At 41.7% G+C, this 17,814-nt stretch overlaps 1 protein-coding gene and 1 long non-coding RNA gene across 7 annotated transcripts in view; one reads left to right on the top strand and one right to left on the bottom strand.

The window, feature by feature from the left end:
* The window catches only part of LOC111548734, a 78,445-nt gene extending 60,835 nt beyond the window's left edge, over positions 1-17,610 (bottom strand). For both annotated transcript variants that reach the window (XR_002733508.1, XR_002733507.2), the window contains exon 1: positions 17,501-17,610. This is a non-coding gene — a long non-coding RNA (uncharacterized LOC111548734). The remainder of the gene's footprint in view (positions 1-17,500) is intronic.
* Positions 1-17,814, top strand: part of ST3GAL3 (ST3 beta-galactoside alpha-2,3-sialyltransferase 3) — a 235,976-nt gene that overhangs the window by 86,356 nt on the left and 131,806 nt on the right. For 4 of the 5 annotated variants that reach the window (XM_023221372.3, XM_023221373.2, XM_023221375.2 and 1 more), the window contains exon 3: positions 9,857-9,904. The exons of the other annotated variant lie outside the window; for it this stretch is intronic. In XM_023221372.3, the coding sequence (XP_023077140.1) occupies positions 9,857-9,904 (48 nt within the window). The remainder of the gene's footprint in view (positions 1-9,856; positions 9,905-17,814) is intronic. 5 annotated transcript variants of the gene reach the window in all.

Here is a 17,814-nt window from a genome sequence, read left to right as displayed (position 1 = left end):
CCACAGTCTCATGTGAGACCCTCATCGTCTGTCACCTGGCTTACCACAAAGCTCTCCTGCTAGGTCTTAGCCTCCTTACGCTCTGTCTTTCACACTGCCACTAGAATGGTTTTTCTGAAGCAAAAATATGTTGATATCATTGATTTTCTAAAAAATTTATAGTCTTTTTCTCTGCTCTGTCTACTTCTACTCAATAAAATCCAAACTCCTAACTTGGTATTCAAAACCGCATCTGGTCTGCTTTTCTGCCTTATTTTCACTGTGTTTCTCCCTCTCTATATTCCTCCCCACTTACCAGTCCCCCTTTTACTTTAGCCACACTGTCATCAATAGTGATGATGCTGATGAGAAAAACACTAAGAGCAGCATGTATTGAGGACGTAACTACATGCCAGGCACTGTGTTCACTGCTTTATGTTAATTTGGTCATCTAATCCTGGTGACATGGCCTTATGAGGTGGGTTCTATTAATGGTCCACCAGTATGGCAAATATGAACTTGAAACATCTTTAAACATTTTTTTTTAAAGGTAAGTGTCAGAATTCGTTTGGCAGTAAAATCTGACCTGAAATGGTGTGAATGTATTTATAGTTCCTTCTAGCATAAATATTAACATTTAATTACAGGATGCTGCCCCAAACCTCATAGGGGGATGTTAAATAATACATGGTTTGTGCACTATACTGCTTTCCTAAAATCTGAACACTTTGGGATTCTAATACTATCTAGTTTGAGGGGGCTCAGATAAGAGATTTTGATCTTTGTATTACTCTTTTTACAGATGAGGAAATTAAGGCTCAGCTAGATTAAGTAGTTTGCCCAAAGTTACGAGGTGGAAAAAACAGCGGAGCCCGGATTAGCACCATGGTGGCCTGGTTCAAACGCCTACCTTGTCTGCTGTGCTGCACAGGTCCATGCCACCTGCAGGTCCCTGCCCTCGACCTCTTCTGGGTTGCTGGCTTTCTGCTCTCCCTGTTCTTCCAGTGCTCAGCCCTGGCTGACTTCCCTTCCATTCCTATTCACCCAGGCTAGCTTCTTTCAGTAGCAGCCTCCATGCCTTTACCCCCTTGTCCTCCTGAAAATGTCCCACTGATATCAAGCTCTGACCAGGTCTGCCCATCTGTCTCTGATTGGGCTGTCTTTCATTTGAGACTCGACAGAAAGGCAAACCACACTCCTCTCCCAGTTTCAGACTGTGCCTTATTCAGTACTTGGCAATATTGCCTTTTCCATTTCCTTTATCAGCTTCCTTTCCTGTTTCTAGAGCAGCTGTACTAAAACTTTGCCCATGCCCCTGAGCTCCAAACCTTATCCCTACCATCTTACTCTCAGTTTCAGCAGCACATGCCTAGTTCCATTTTCATTCCACCTGCTTGAGTCCTACACACAGGGGTTTGTAAGAACTGCCACCTTTTCACCCCTCCCTCCCCTTAGAGGGCAGCAGCTGGTAGAATTCTAGCTACTCCCAGACTTCCTGATCTCCCTGTGAGCACTGTTGCCCTAGGTGGTGTCCTGCCCCTGATCCGCAGCCAGGTGCCTTTTGTCTATTGGCATGACATAGCAGTTTCTTCCTCAATTTCATGGTGACTCACTTTTTAAAAATAGTCTTTGATGTGTCAAAGCCTTTTTATGAAAGTCTAAATAGATTGTATTGACTGGTTCCCTTTCAGTCACATGCATTTTTAGCTCCTGAAAGAAACCCTGCTAAATCAGTTAGATATGATTTTACCTTCCTGAAACCACACACCCCTCACTTTCTATGCTTCAGTGCCTTTCCATAGCTGTTCCCACACTACTAGTACAGCCTGTCCTATAAGGTCATCTCATAGCAGCTTAAGTACTGTCTCTTCCATATCTTCCCAGTTTCTCCCAGCCAAAAATTCTCCTTGGATCTAAACTCCTACAGGCCAGGCACAGTGGCTCACGTCTGTAATCCCAGCACTTTGGGAGGCCAAGGCGGGTAGATCATTTGAGATCAGGAGTTCGAGACCAGCCTGGCCAACATGGTGAAACCCCATCTCTACTAAAAATACAAAAATTAGCCAGGCGTGGTTTCACATGCCTGTAGTCCCAACTACTCGGGAGGCTGAGGCAGGAGAATCGCTTGAACCTGGGAGGCAGAGGTTGCAGTGAGCCAAGATTGCACCACTGTACTTCAACCTGGGCAACAGAGCGAGACTCCATCTCAAAATAAATAAATAAATAAGTAAAAATAAACGCCCATAGCAACTTTTCTAGAGACTTCTGATAATGTTATTTGGATCTCTCTATTATCTCTCTGATAGTTCAAAAGCTCTTTGATGTCAGAGACCATATCTGATCTTTTCATAACAGTCTGTTGAGCTTAGCAAGAACTCTTTATATATTTGGTAAGTTAAATTAATGAAATCTAAGGAGAAATTTCTTGACATAAGTCTACTGCATTAACAGCTTCCAGTCACAGCTGAGTCTTTGCATCGGATTGTGGTACAGAAATTATTCCCACTGAAGTTACAGATGCCCCCGCCCCCAGTGAATAATTCTGTGCTATATTTTCAGCCATCAGCTTCTTCCACCTCTTTTCTACATTGGGATACTCCTTGTGATCAATTCTCACCTTCTTTGGCTTTCTCTGTCCTGCTGCTCGTGTCTCTGATTATTTCACTGTTTTCTTGTCCATATTATCACATCCTCCTAAATTAATGATGATATTTTTTCTCCTCAGACTTTTCTTTTCTCTGTGTGTCTGCAGGAATCTCATTTACTCAGGTTTTGTTTGGGATTGGGGTTGGAAGGGAAGAAATTGAGGGGCTAAGACTAGGGGTTAGATCCCTCCAGGATCTAAACAGTGGAGAGACTAAAAAACAAGAAACAGGTGGCGACATGAATATTGAGGTACTAGTTCTGTTAACAGACTGCTGAACCTCCAAAGTTAAGTGCTTTTTCATAAAGCTAGGTTGGAGAACAAAGTTGAAAGCCATGGTTCAAGTGGAGCCTCTGCTTCTGAGCTTCAGACTCTGTGGATGAGACATGTTTGGCTCAGATCCAGCCTGGTGGCAGATTCACCTCATGCAGCCATCCAGAAGGCAGAGGCCCCAGGGTGTTAAAGCATGAGGCCTGGAAGGTGAGGTGAGTCCACTCAGACTGCAGATAGCTCCAATATAGCAAGAGACATGAAGTGTATCAACTATAGGCAAGGCCTTCTGGGAACTGCAGAAAAATCAAACCCCAAGGCCTTGTGGAAAGATGATCCATGGGATAGCTGGTTGTCACAGAGACTGGAACAGGGAGAACATTCTGAATCTAAAGTTGTCTTGCTGCCCTCAACAGCAGGGTTGTGACTCTTGGCTCTGATGCTCTGCCACTAATGTGGGCCCTAGGGCCCAGCTTCTAACACAGCAGCCTACAGCATCCAAGCCTCTGCACTTCTTTGTCTGCTTGTGTCTCCTACCAAATCCCCCAACTCTCTGTACTTCCCAATTTAAATCCCCAAAAGACAGACCCTATCTGCCTCATAGGTGGATGATACGTCTGTGGATTACCTTCCCTTGAGCCCATGGACCAGTTGTCAGTGGCCAGAGGGGAGGAAGGGTCACGTGGTTTGGATGTGGCCTACTTTCCATCAAGCAACAGTCAGCATCCACTTGCCCAAGCCCAAGCTGGATATCATCCTCTTCCCTTCCTGTCTCACTCATGTCCCATCAGTCACTACATCCTGAAGATTTCCCTTTTAAACTTTTTTTTTTTTTTTTTGGCTTTTCTCCTTTTTTCTCTATTCCCATTACCATCGACCCGGTTCAGGCCACCATCACTTCTCACCCAGAGAGTTGCATGAGTCTCTTCCTTATTGATCTCCCTGTCTTCAGTCTCTCTCCCCTAATCTACCTTTTACTCTGTTGCCAGAGTAATCAATTTAGTTCCCACATAGTGGCCAAAGTTTATATTTAAAAATATAAATCCAACCCTGTTACTCCTGGGGTTTTAAGCAGGGCTTCTCATTGCTAATGAAATAGAACACAGACATCTTTCTGCGGCCTGTACACCCTCCTGCAGATGCAGCTCCTGTCTTCCTCTCTGGCCTCGTTTTCCCACCTCCTGTTTTCTGTGCTCTGGGCTCCAGCAACACTGACCTTCTGACCTCTTCTTTAGATGTAGCAGGGCTGCTGCACTTGCTTTTCTTTCTGCCTGGAACTCTTTCTCTTGATCTTTTCTTAGCTGGCTTCTGTCTCCAGGTCTCAGCCTGGGTGCCACCTCCTCAGAGAAGCCTTCCTGAAACACCCTGTCTAACTAACACTGCCTGTACCTCTACCCTTGGTCTCTGTTACATGCTTTAATATTCTTCGGACCACTTATCACTGTTCAGTTATTTTGTTCATTTCATTTGTTTGGTTGTTTTGTATCTCCCTGACTAAAACAAAAATTCCTTGAGAATAAGAACATTTTTATGTTACTCACCACTGTATTTTTAAACCTAGTGTGTACTAGTTTCTCAGTAAACATCTGTTAAATTGATAAACAGTGAAATCTCCCTTGTTACTGTTTTTTCTGTGGCTGTGTCTTGTGTTTAGCTTTATAGGTATTTTTATTTTACCTGTTAGGTTGCGAGCTACTTGAGGGAACAATTTTCTTTTAGTTCATTTTTACATCTCTCAGGCTTACACATGGTAGTTGGCTGAAGATAAGGATACCCCAAAAGGTAGCTCATTCGCTGCATAATTTGTGCTCTGGAAATTTGTCCAACAGCCAGAAAGACTGAGCCCCATTCTTCTTCATACTCCCTTTAGATTCCTTTTATTCCACTTCAGAAACCAGACACAGGAAACATCTGACTATAATAAAAGATTGCCAGTAAATTCTAGGTTTCCTCATTGAACAAAGTCATGTGCAGCAAGGCTGTGCTGTATTTCGGTCTGGAATTCTGTTTGGTCACTTGTAAGGCATGCCACATGGCTGCCTCTGGCCTGGGAGCCAGGAACAGCTGGAGCCTGGGATGACTGAAGTAAAAATGACATATTTGCTAGCCTGAGAGGGAGAAGTCGGGATATTCTTGCTCTGTTTCTTGCAAAGCAAACTTCTCAGTTTGTTGAATACTAAGTTTTCCCGTTAGCTGTCAAAGTGGTTTATAACTAAAATAATCTTACATCCTTTAGAATAAATCACAAATAATGAATGGCCAAACTGTTTCTGAAGTCAAAGCAAAATTCATCAAAACAAAATTCATCAAACCTTTAATGCTCACAGCAGATTTCATTTAAAAACTTACACAAGGCATGAATATGTCACTAACTTCCTTTGAAAATATCTACTCTCTCACTTGCCTCTTCTAAAGTTTAAAAATGTATGATTGTAGGAGCATTCCACTACCATTGGAAATAATATTTGCAAAGACTTTGACTCTTTCCAGTAGACTGTCACCTGTTTGATGCTCCCCCTTATCACTTTATTTTTATCTTAAGTGTTTATGAAGTGGTCTGTCTTCCTTGGCTTGAAGGCAAAGGCTATCTCTAATTTGGCTCCGTGGGCCTGGCGCGTAATAGCCGCTTGATAATATTTGTGAGAAGGAGGGAGAAGTAAAGAAGGGTGAGGAAAGCCCAGTCCATTTAGACTGATATTGTTGGGGAATATTTAAGTATCATGAACAATAAGGATGACCTCAGTAATTAAAGAGAAAAACTCAACAGCGTTTCAGCATGTGCAGTGAATGATGAAGGCATTCAAGAACCTTCCATCTTTGGCATTGGTACCAGTGAGTTGGAGGTTAAAATCCTAGAGCTGAATTCAGAAGTTCTTTTTTGAACTTTTTGTCCCCTCAAATGATGCAAGTAATACATGTTTGCTATATAAAGTTTACAAAAATGCAGAGAATAAGCATTACTATAATTCTGCCACCCAGAGACAACCACGTTAAGATTTAGTCTCTTTTATCTTAGTTTTAGTCTTTTAGTTAACTTTTAGCCTTCTTTCTGTACATGTAATTTGAAAAGTTTAAAAGAGACTTTATATCCAGACTGCTTGTGAGTACAAAAAAGATAAATTGCAGTTGGAAAAATACTTGTCAACTGCAGTAAAAATTTGAGATGCTTGTTTTTATTGTTGCTCATCTGGGCAGTCAGCTCCTCAGAATTCCATTCCCAGTCTTCTTCAGGGGAATGTGATCTCTCACCTAGAAAACTCTTAGGATGCTTTTCTTATTCCTCCTGTGCAGATACTCTGTGTGTGAGCACTCATTTTCCTAGGGTGAGGCCCGGTTTGGACCCCTGAACCTTCACAGGACAAGCACACTTCAGGACTGATTGGAACTGATGGGAGTCAATACCCAGAATGGATTTTACCCCTAACTTGTAAAATATCACTCGGATAACATCACCTTTGAAAGAAAGCGAGAATACTTCCTAGCTTATTTCTTAGTTGAATAAACATATTGACCACTTTGTATGTGTCAGTCATTAGTTAGGCATCAAAGCCTCAAAATGAATAGACAATCTTTGTCTTCAAGGAACTTTCAGTTTAATGAAAGAAGAAGAAAAGCAAACAAGGATTATAATGCAGTATAATGAATACCATAATAGAAGTACGGTGATGGCCTAAAGAAGTAAGTGAGCAGAATTGATCAGAGACAGCTTCAGGAAAAAGGGGTCAATTGAGTTGGTCTCAGTGGAAAAGTGGGAGTTTTTTTTTTTTTTTTTTTTTTTAATGCAAACCTGCAGAGAAGATAATACGTCCAATGTCCGAACACATGAAGGCACACATCTCTTGGGAAATATAAGTAATTTTGCGTATCTGGAACTCGAGGTGGTAAATGAGGCAAATGATAAAGACATAGAATGTCTTGAACTTTATCTTACAGGCCACAGGAAGCCTCTGAAGGGTTTTATTGAAGAGCAGAGACACAATCTGTTATACTTTTTGGAGAAATCAGTAGAAAGGATGGATGGAAATGGGCTATGCTGGAGGCAGAGGTGTGTTTTGGGGGCAATAAGAGCAGTCCCAGCAAAAGATGATAGGCAGATGTCCAGAAAAGCAAATCTATAGACAGAGTAACTTGGTGGGTCCTGGGGCTGGAGGTGGGGGCAGAGAATGACTGAATGGACATGAGGGATCTTTCTGGAGTGATGAGAGTGTTCTAAATTGGATTGTGATGATGGTTATGGAGCTCTGTAAATTTTCTAAAAATTATTGAATTGCATTCATATATGAGTAAATTTCATGGTGTGTGAATTATACCTCAATAAAGCTGTCTTCAAAAGCAGGGGTTTGGAGGAGTCAGTCTTCTCAATGAGAGGAGATAAATGTGAGAAATGCTGATAAAGAAGTAGAATTGGCCAGGCATGATGGCTTGTGCCTGTAATTCCAACATTTTGGGAGATCAAAGCAGGAGGATCACTTGAGGCCAGGAGTTTGAAACCAGCTAGGGCAATATGGCAAGACCCTCATATCTAAAAAAAAAAATTGAAGTTAGCCAGGCAGGGTGTCACATGCACCTGTAGTCCTAGCTGTTTGGGAGGCTAATGTGAGTGGATCACTTGAGCCCAGGAGTTAGAGACTGCAATGAGCCACGATTGCACCACTGCACTCCAGCCCAGGGGACAGGGCAAGACTCTGTCTCTATTTAAAAAAAAAAAAAAAAAAAAAAAAAGAAGTAGAATTTATGAGTTAGACATTGATTGTATGAGATAGGATGGTCACCTATCTGTTCAGCCAAGTGTCCTGATTGTGATTCCACATTTTGAAAAAATGTGACAACCCTACCTTTTTCTTGGCAGATTTCAAAGCATATGGATCTATCTTTAACTGGCAGTACAGAGTATCTGCCTCAGAAACCACATCCTCCAGCTCTCTGCCACCCAGTTCTTAGCAAACACATGAGTGTGAGAAAAAAATATTGATGAAAGAGTGTCTGAAAATTTGTGATTCATTCATTTTTCTATACATTGTTATTCAGCAAATATTGAGTGCCAGGTGTTATGCTGGTAATGTAGCAGTGAATAAAGCAGATGTGGTGTCTGCCTTTATGGAACTTATAACCTAGCAGTGGGAACAGATGTTATGTACAGTTATGATAACTATTGTGTTGAATGTTCATGTGCAATGAGAGAAAATGCCCATAATGCTTGGGCGAGGTGTGGCTGTAGACTCTGGTGCCATTTGCATCCAGCTGACACTCCTTTGGAGTAAGTCTTTGGAATCTGATCCCTTTTGTGTCTGGGGTCTCCTGGGTTATCTTGGGCCTCACATCATCTTGGTGCCCCTTATAGTTGTTTTTATGGAGCTCTATGTTTAATTTATGCCATCATTTGGCATTGGCTTATGTTGTAAGAAACAGCCATACAAGATTTACAGTTGCTTAGTATAGAAATGTAGAATATACAATCTTCAACATCATACAGTGTCTGTTTTTTTTTCTTTTTTCTTTCTTTTTTTTTTTTTTTTTTTTTTTGACATGGAGTCTTGCTCTGTCACCAGGCTGGAGTCCAGTGGCATGATCTCGGCTCACTGTAACTTCCGCCTCCCAGGTTCAAGTGCTTCTCCTACCTCAGCCTCCCGAGTAGCTGGAACTACAGGCATGCGCCACCATGCCCAGCTAATTTTTTTTTTTTTTTTTTTTTTTTTGTATTTTTAGTAGAGACTGGTTTCACCATGTTGACCAGGATGGTCTTGATCTCTTGGCCTCATGATCCGCCTGCCTCAGCCTCCCAAAGTGCTGGGATTACAGGCTTGAGCCACTGCACCTGGCTGGTATCTCTTTTTCTAAGGCCCACAAGAGAAAGTTCTCTCTGATCACTGTACAGTATTTGCTTTTATGTTTTGGTCTTTCAGTTGCTCTGGAGCACCAGACTCCATTTTGCCTCAGGTCTTCACACATGGCCTTCCCTCTGCCTTGAATGTCCCATTCCATTCTTGTTGGGTTTGACCCTCACTTATCCTTCAGCTATGAGGTCAGGTGTCACTTCTTCAGAGATGTCTTCCCTATCCAGCACCCACTCGCCTTGTGTACTCAGTCCAGTTCCTAATATAAACTTTCATAATACTTCCTTTTTTTCTTTTATCAGTTTCTAGTGAAATAGTTTGTTCTTTGGTAACATTTTTTTCTCCCAGACTGATAGCAGAAAGATCATAAGGATAGAGACCATGCTTTTTCTGTTTGCTGCTGTATCTCAGTCATAGTATAGTATCTTGCACATAGTAGATGCCCAATGCATATTTATTGGACATTTGAATGAATGAATGCCCTGTGAGTACTGAGTCTTGTAACTGTTCATTTCCTTTTTTCTTTGGCTGTTTGGAGGCTCAGGCCCTGATTCTGCCTAGGGTGTTTGCATAGGTACTCATGGCATGCATTTTGTGCACTAACATTTCCCCCACTATATAGTCTTTTTCCTTTCTTTTATGTCTTCATTTTGAAATTCTAGTGTATACTATAAATTTCAATAGGCCACTTTAAGCCTTTTTGGGGGAAGAAACAATAAACAATTGAGTATATAAGTAGAAGAAAGAGAGATATCAAAGGGGAAATGTTAGTGCCTTTAACTAGATTCAGGAAGGAAGTTTTATTTTGCTTGGTTTTAATTCCATTTTCACTAGAAGAAGGAAAAAGAAGTAAATTTGTCCCCTAATCTGGCAAGACATGCCTCTAAAGAATTTGGGGCCTGCTCCCTGCCCTGAGACGTCTCTCCTTCTGGCAGGAGGCAAGGGGTACTGGGCTGGGCAGAGTCTCCTGGCCCAGTGGATGGGTGGGCATGGGCCTGGGAGGCTGGGCTGTGCAACTGAGTTCCCTTCCATTTGACTCCTTTGAGGGAGGGTTTGGGCAGAGCCAGTGGGAGCTTGCTTTTTTACTATAAGAAGGAGAAAGAAATGAACTTGTCCTCTTGTGTTGCAGATTCAGTGGTTCTTTCCTTTGACTCCGCTGGACAAGCACTAGGCTCAGGTACCAACTCTTCCCCCTCTATCATCTTTTTGGCCTTCAATATTAGCCATATTTATTGTGAAGCCTAATCAATTATGGGTTTGCTGGGGAGGGCAATGGAATACCCCAGAATTGGGGGAAGTCTCAAGAAGCCTTTCTAGAGACTTTATGGTCAGGGAAGCAGAAGAGGGACACATCCAGAGAACTTTTCTAGTTACTTTAAAAGTGTGCAGAGAGGAACTGGCTGGGCGCGGTGGCTCATGCCTGTAATCCTAGCACTTTGGGAAGCCGAGGTGGGCAGATCACTTGAGGTCGGGAGTTCGAGACCACGCTGACCAACATGGAGAAACCCTGTCTCACTGAAAATACAAAATTAGCCGGGCGTGGTGGCACATACCTGTAATCCCAGCTACTAGGGAGGCTGAGGCAGAAGAATCGCTTGAACCTGGGAGACGGAGGTTGCGGTGAGCCGAGATCGTGCCATTGCACTCCAGCCTGGGCAACAAGAGCGAAACTCTGCCTCAAAAAAAAGAAAAAAAGTGTGCACAGAGGAGTTGAAGTAGATGCTCCCTCTTCATTCAGAGTTGTCAAGAGTCTCATAAAAGGATGTCTGTTTTCTGTGCATATATCCTGTCTCAGAAGGTGGAGCAGAGGGCATTGAAAGACCCCAAGCTGTGGGAATGCTGGAGCAGATAACCATCAGGCCTCTCCACTAGAATCCTGGGCTGGTGGGAGCATCCCAGTTTCCTGAGGACATACACTGCATTGCATGTTTACATGCATAGCCCTTATACTCAAATGCAGACCTCTTCCAGGAGAGGAGTACCACACTGTACTGTGCACTCATGCCAAAATGCATGTAGGTAGACACACTCCTTCTCTTCCCTGTTTACAGTGCAGGACATACAGATCAGCACACCTGCCCCAAATTCACCCAGACCCAATGGAGCCTGGCTCTCCCATGTCTGGGGCAGTTTACCTGTTCCGCACCACTGTACCTGTTGACAGGAAGTGGGAAGAGACTACTTTGATTCTTCAGCTTGCTACCATTGGGTCCCTATGGGAGCCTCAGAATGACATGACTTTGAGGGAAGAGTGTCTCTGTGTTTTTAGGTAAAGTCAGGTGGGCCTCGTACCATAGGTACCGCCCATGAATGCCAGGGAGACTGCTGGCCTGTTGAGGGCAGTTAATTCATTTTGCCGTCCTTTGATATGATAGATTGATGATTCACAAAACAGCCATGAGGTACGGGCAGTTGAAGTAGAGTGGACAAGAGGAAAGACATTCAGAGAATATGATCACAGCCACCACTATTTACTGAGGGCCTGCCTATTTTACTGTGTGCCAACACTGTGCTGAGTGCTTTATACACCTCTCAGCTATCTCTCACAATCGCTTTTAATTTTTAATTTTTTAAATTTTTAATGTTTATGGGTACGTAGTGGGTGTATATATTTATAAGGTACATGAGATGTTTTGATACAGGCATATGAGTAATAATCACATCAGGGTAAACGGGGTATCCATTACCTGAAGCATTTACAGCTTATTTGTGTTACAGATATTTCAATTATACTTTTAATTATTTCAAAATATACAATAAATTTTTGTTGACTGTAATCACTCTGCTGTGCTATCAAATACTAGATCTCCTTACAATAGCTTTGATATCTTTATTATAGATAAAGAAGCTAATGCTCAAATACATGAAGTAACCTGTTCTGGGCCATTCATCTCTGTCTAACTCTAGAGCCCATACTCTGTCCCTTAACATCTTTCTATCTCATACCTTGTATGTTTCTCACCAAAATGCTGAGGCAGGAGAAGTCACTTTAAGGTAGACTGGACAGACAGAAAGAGTTCTTAAATTGATCCAAAACTTGTGTCTATTTGTGTAGTAAAAGATTGGTCATTTTATTACATAAAGGTTAAGAACTTCTATTAATCAAAAGACCCTGTTAAGGGAGTGAAAAGGCAGGCTGGATGGGCACAGTGGCTCACACCTGTAATCTCAGCACTTTGGGAGGCTGAGGCAGGGGGACAGTTTGAGACCAGAAATTTGTGACCAGCTTGGTAACACAGTGAGACCCCAACTCTACACATTTTTTTTTAAATAGTGAGGGCATGGTGGTGTGTGCCTGTAGTCTGAGGTACTCAGGATGCTAAGCAGGAGGATCACCTGAGCCCAGGAGTTAGAGGCTGCAGTGAGCTATGATTGCACCACTGCACTGCAGTCTAGGTGACAGAGTGAGGCCCTGTCTCTGAAAAAAAAAAAAAAAAAAAAAAAAAGGAAAGAAGAAGAGAGAGAGAGAGTGAAAGGAAATCCAGAGTGAAAAAAGATCTTTACAGCACAAACAAAAGGCTTGTTTCCAGAACAAAGAATGACAGAAATCAGTAGGAATAAAGGAGCAACCCATTACAGAAATGAGCAAGACTTGAATTTCCTCTTTCACAAAAGAGGAAATCCAAATGGCCAACAAACCTCTGAGAAGGTGTTTGATTGGGTTAGTACTCAGCGAAATGCAAATTAGAATACCAATGAGAAATCAATACACATCTACCAAATGGCAAAACTTGAAAAGCTTGACAATTCCAATGTTGAGAAGGATGTGGTGCAGTGAAAACTCTGATTTTTACTTCTTTTGGCATAATTTGGTACAACCACTGTGGAATAAACTATGGCAGTATCTAGGTAAATTTGGATATACACATACCTGGTGATTTAGCAGTTCCTCCTCTAGGTATATTATCTGCAGAAATGGATGCTTATACATAACAGGACATATATATGCAAGATACGTGTATAAGAATGTTTATAAGAACATTGTTCATAATTGTCAAAAACCAAAAACAATCCAGATACCTAATAACAGTAGAATGAATATGCAAATTATATTCATAGGGAACAGTAAAAATGAGCAAACCATAGCCAGATGCCACAACATGGATAAATCTTAAAGACGTATTGTTGGGTGAAAGAAGTCAGACAAAACAGTACATACTGTGTTTATCCTTTTATATAAAGTTCAGAAACAAATGAAATTAAACCATATTTGCTTAGATACATAATTCAGTATTAAAAGCAAGGAATTGAATTCTATAATAGCTAGATGGTGGTGTTCAAGGGGGTATGTTGAGGGATGGGCACAGAGGGGCTTCTAGTGTGTTGATATATCCTTTTTAGTGACCTGAAGGGGGTTATATAGGTATGCATTTTACAGTAACTCACTAGCTGGGCCTTGTATTAAAAATGTAAAATATAGCAAATGTATAGAAAAGTACATAAAACCTCAATGTACAGCTAACAATGTTCAAGGGGATTTTGGTCCTCAGCCTCCATTTCCCTTGGAGTTATAAGAAGATCTTGGGCTTAATCTGCAAATAACTATGGACCGTGGCAATAAGGCTCCAGGTTTGTACATGGTTCTCAGTGAAGGCTGGCAAAGAATGAGAATTCAGACATTTTTCCGCTGACTCCCTCTTAGTGGAGGATAGAGCAAGCTGATTCAGAGTCAGCCTCAAATTATGACTGGTTTTCAGTTTACTTAGCCTTCAGTTTTCCCGACAACACCTACCAGCTTCCACACCTAGTTCTGCCTTATGCACGCACTCATGGAATATTTGCAAGAGGCCAATCGTTTTGCTATCTCATGCTTTGCATCAAGCCTAAAAGGGAATGGTACCAGGGAAGAGCTGGGCAGAGGTCTTCACAGTGGCCGCTTTACTATTTTATTTGGAGAGAATTTACAAAGTGTTGGACATACCACATTGCCAAGAACGTTTTAGAACTTTAGCAGGATAACTTTGCAATTAATCCCTATTTGACTTTCTTTCCGTTAGCGTAGGTACTTAAAAGTAAGAAAAAAGGTTCCAGTTACAGTTAAGATGGAGTGAGCACACTCACCCTATCTCTCAGTGCAGCTAAAGGCCTGTTCAGAATGCATGTAATAGCAGTTTGAGGACTCTGAGACATAAATAGTAGCAGACAGATAGGGGAAGAATACCAGAATTCAATGTATTACTAAAGTGGCAGTGAATTTCCTATTTTCCCTTCAGTGTCCCATGTCTTGGACTCAAGGTGCCCCAAACCTCAGCAGTGGACACTAAGGCACAAACAGCTTCAGGAGAAGACCTCTAGTTAGAGCTCTGGGGTGGGAAAAGGGCTTCCAAGGCTCAGACAACTTCCAAGAGTTGTTCCCTCATGCCCCAGCCCCCAGGCAATCCCACAGTGATGGTGGTAGGGACAGTGGCAGCAGTAGGCCCTTCAAGCACCTAAAACTGAGGGAGGGGAACCTTCCTCTCTGATCAGAGGAGCTGTAGTCCCAAGAGGATAGGGTGCAATTTTGGTTGCTTATTTTCTGTCTTTGCCTTCCTACTACTTGGCCCCAGATTTGAGTGCAGTTCAGAAAATTCTTGGCAGAATGTGCTAACTAAAGCCCCAGCTTTCTGGCCAGAGGCCCGGGAAGGGTAGGCCCAAGGAACCAGGAGACACAAAAGAGAAAACAAAGGGAAAGGGAGCTCAGGAAAGCAACCCCTTTAAGTTATTTATGGACTTCAGGATAACCCAAGCTGTGCATGTGTGCATCTGATTCTAAACATACCAAAGACTTTCAGAACTGAACTAAGGGACAGACCACTGCCCAAGTCCCAGACTGGATGCACACACAGAGGACTCTTCTGACTAGCTTTTGAAAATGGAACTGATGTTGAAACCACAACCCACAGAAGGGTAGTTGGAATTTGCTGCCTGAACCCAACCTGGTCGATTGTCTGCTAAAACAAAAATACGAACATTCTCCACTGGATTTAAACAAGATGTAAAGTCTCATAACAATATTCAGAATATCCCAGATACGAACCAAAATGAAGAACCAGGAAAATTTGAACTTGCATGGGAAAAGTTAATCAACCAATGCCAGTGCTGAGGTGACACAGATGTTTGAATAATCTAACCAAGACTTTTTAAACACCTATGATAAAAATGCTCCCCAAAGTAAAGGCAAATTCTGTTGAAATGAATAGAAAACTAGAAAATCTTAGCAAAAAAAAATAAAGGTTAGGTGCAGTGGCCCATGCCTGTAATCCCAACACTTTGGGAGGCTGAGGCAGCAGGATTGCCTGAGGCTAGGAATTTGAGATCAGCCTGGGCAACATTGCGGAGACCTCTACAAAATTAAAGGAAAATATTAGCCAGGCGTGGTGGCACACACCTGTAGTCTCGGCTACTTGGGAGGCTGAGGCAGGAGGATTACTTGAGCCCAGGAGTTCAAGTATGCAGTTAGCTATGATCACACCAGCCTAGGTGCACTCTGCACTCCAGCCTAGGTGACAGTGAGCCCCTATCTCTAAAAAAATTTAAAAATAGAAGAGATTTTTAAAAATGAATGTCTTAGTAAAGAAAAAAAAAAGAGGAAGAAAATACCAAGAAGAACCAAATAAAGCAATAAAACTATCCAATTGGAACAACAGAGAAAATATTTTAAAAGTTAAACAGAGCCTAGTGACTTGTGGGACAATACCAGAAGGTTTACCATTCGTGTCTTTGGAGTTCCAGAAGAAATAATTTGAAGAAACAATGGCTAAAGCGTCCCAAATTTGGTGACCAAGTGTGTTTTATCCTGGGAATGGAAGGCTGGTTCAACAATAAAAAAATTCAGTATAATCCACTGTATTAACTGTCTAAAGAAAAAAAAAACTGCATTATCTTATTAATTGATGAAGAAAACATATTTGACAAAATTCAACAACTATTTATGATAAAAACACGCAGCAAACAGAGAAAGGAACTTCTTCAACCTGATGTCAGCCATCTACAAAAACCTACAGCAAACATCATACTTTATGGTAAAAGACTGTTCTCCCCCTAACATCAGGAAACACTTCTGGAAGTTCTAGTCAATGTAATAAAGCAATAAAAAGGATACAGAATGGACAGGAAGAAACAAAATTAACCCTTTTCATAGATGACATGATTGCATACATAAGAAATCCCAAGGAAGCTACAAAAACACTCCTAGAACTAAAAACTGAGTTTAGCAAGATGACAGGTTATGAGGTCAAAACGCAGAAGTTCGTCATGTTTTTATGCACTGGCAATGAACAGTTGAAAACCGAAATTTAAAACACATTTATAGCAGCTTCCCAAAACCAAATACTTATGTATAAATGCTTATATATAAATCTGATGAAATATATATAGGACCTGTATGCTGAAACTAGTTCCTCTCCCACTTTTTCTTCCCCATCTACCCAACTGAAAGTTCAGGCTGCAAACCTAGAATCACCCTAATTGTTCCTCTTCCTTTACCCTCTCCCACTTTCCTGTCACCTAGAATCACCCTAATTGTTCCTCTTCCTTTACCCTCTCCCACTTTCCTGTCTTCACCGTGTGTTCTTCTCTAGCTGCTTCTTTCTAGCACCACTGCCCAAGGTACCATCTTCTCTTCCCTAGACTAGAAACATCTCCTGACTGGCCTGTCTGTGCCACTTACTGCCTTCTGTACATTGTAGCCAGAGTAATCTTCCAGAAACATAAATCGGATCCTGTCTTGTTACCACTGAAGCCTCTCCAGTGACCTTACAGTACACTTAGAATAAAATCCAAACTTGTCCCTCCTTCCTGGGTCCTACTTACCTCTCAGATTTCCCTGTAGTTCATTTGCCCTCAGCCCACTGCCCTCATGCTACATTGGCATGCCTGCGGCTCCTTGAGGATGCCAGGTCCTTTCCCGCCTTAGGGTCTTTGTGCTTGCTGTTGCCACTTCCTAGGCTGTTCTTACCTCCTGCTTTGCATTGCTGTCTTCAGTCCTCTGTCCCACTGTCAGAGGGTCTTCCCAGACCACTTCATCTAAAGTAGTCCATTCCTCTAACCAGTCCTTCTCTAAAAAGGTATGTCTTCAGTTTTTCTTAGCACACCTACTTCTTTCAAACTATTTGCTTATTTACTGATACACTGTCAATCTCCCCCACTGGAATGTAGGCTTCATTTTGGCCAAGGACTTGGTCTGTTTTGTTCATCACTGTATCACTGGTATTTAGAATGTGCCTGGCACATAATAGGTGCTAAATAGGTGTTAAATAAATAGGTGTTAAAGAATAGAAAATTAGGAACAATAATATTCACTAATTAAGGAGTGCTTGAGGTCACTGGCATATCCATGCACTGGAGTAACTGTGCAGTCATTTAAGATGATGATGCAATTTTACTTTTATTGACATGGAAGATGTTGAGGATACTGTTGAGTGAACAAAACAGAAACAAACAGCATGTATATTAAGGCCAAGTGTAAGTAAAATTATTTATGTACATTCATACATAGACAGCATTTATAGAAAGAGAGATTTCTGGGAAAATTGTCACCAAAATATTTGTAGCAGTTAACCCTAGGTAAATGGTTATTACTTCATTCTTTATAAGTTTTTTGGATTTGGATTTTTGTATTGAACATATATTATTCTTATAACTGGGAAAAAATTCAGTTATTTTTGGTTGGTGAGTGGAGCTCTCTCTTATTTTGTTTAATAATTGCTTGGTGATTGTCATCGTCTCTTTGGGCTGCTATAACAAAAATACCTTAGACTGGGTAATTTATAAACAACAGAAATTTATTGCTCACAGTTCTGAAGCCTGAGAAGTCCAAGATTAAGACATCAGCAGATTCAGTGTCTGGAAAGGGTCCATTCCTCATAGATGGAACCTTCTGTGTGTGTCCTTGCAAGACAGAAGAGGCGAATAGGCTCCTTCAGCCCTCCTTGATAAAAGTATCAATCCCATTCCTGGGGGTGGAGCCCTCATGACCTAACTACCTTCTGAAGGCCCCACCTCTTAATACGATCACACTGGATATCAGGTTCAAACACATGAATTTGCGGGGGACACCCAACATTCAGACCATTTCAGTGAGTATTTATGCCTTATCTACCCTATAAG

The sequence above is a fragment of the Piliocolobus tephrosceles genome, chromosome 1 (genome assembly GCF_002776525.5).
Source record: "Piliocolobus tephrosceles isolate RC106 chromosome 1, ASM277652v3, whole genome shotgun sequence".
NCBI lineage: Eukaryota > Metazoa > Chordata > Mammalia > Primates > Cercopithecidae > Piliocolobus > Piliocolobus tephrosceles.
The sequence above is the reverse complement of the archived record's forward strand: the minus strand, read 5'-3'. Positions and strand labels throughout refer to the sequence as shown.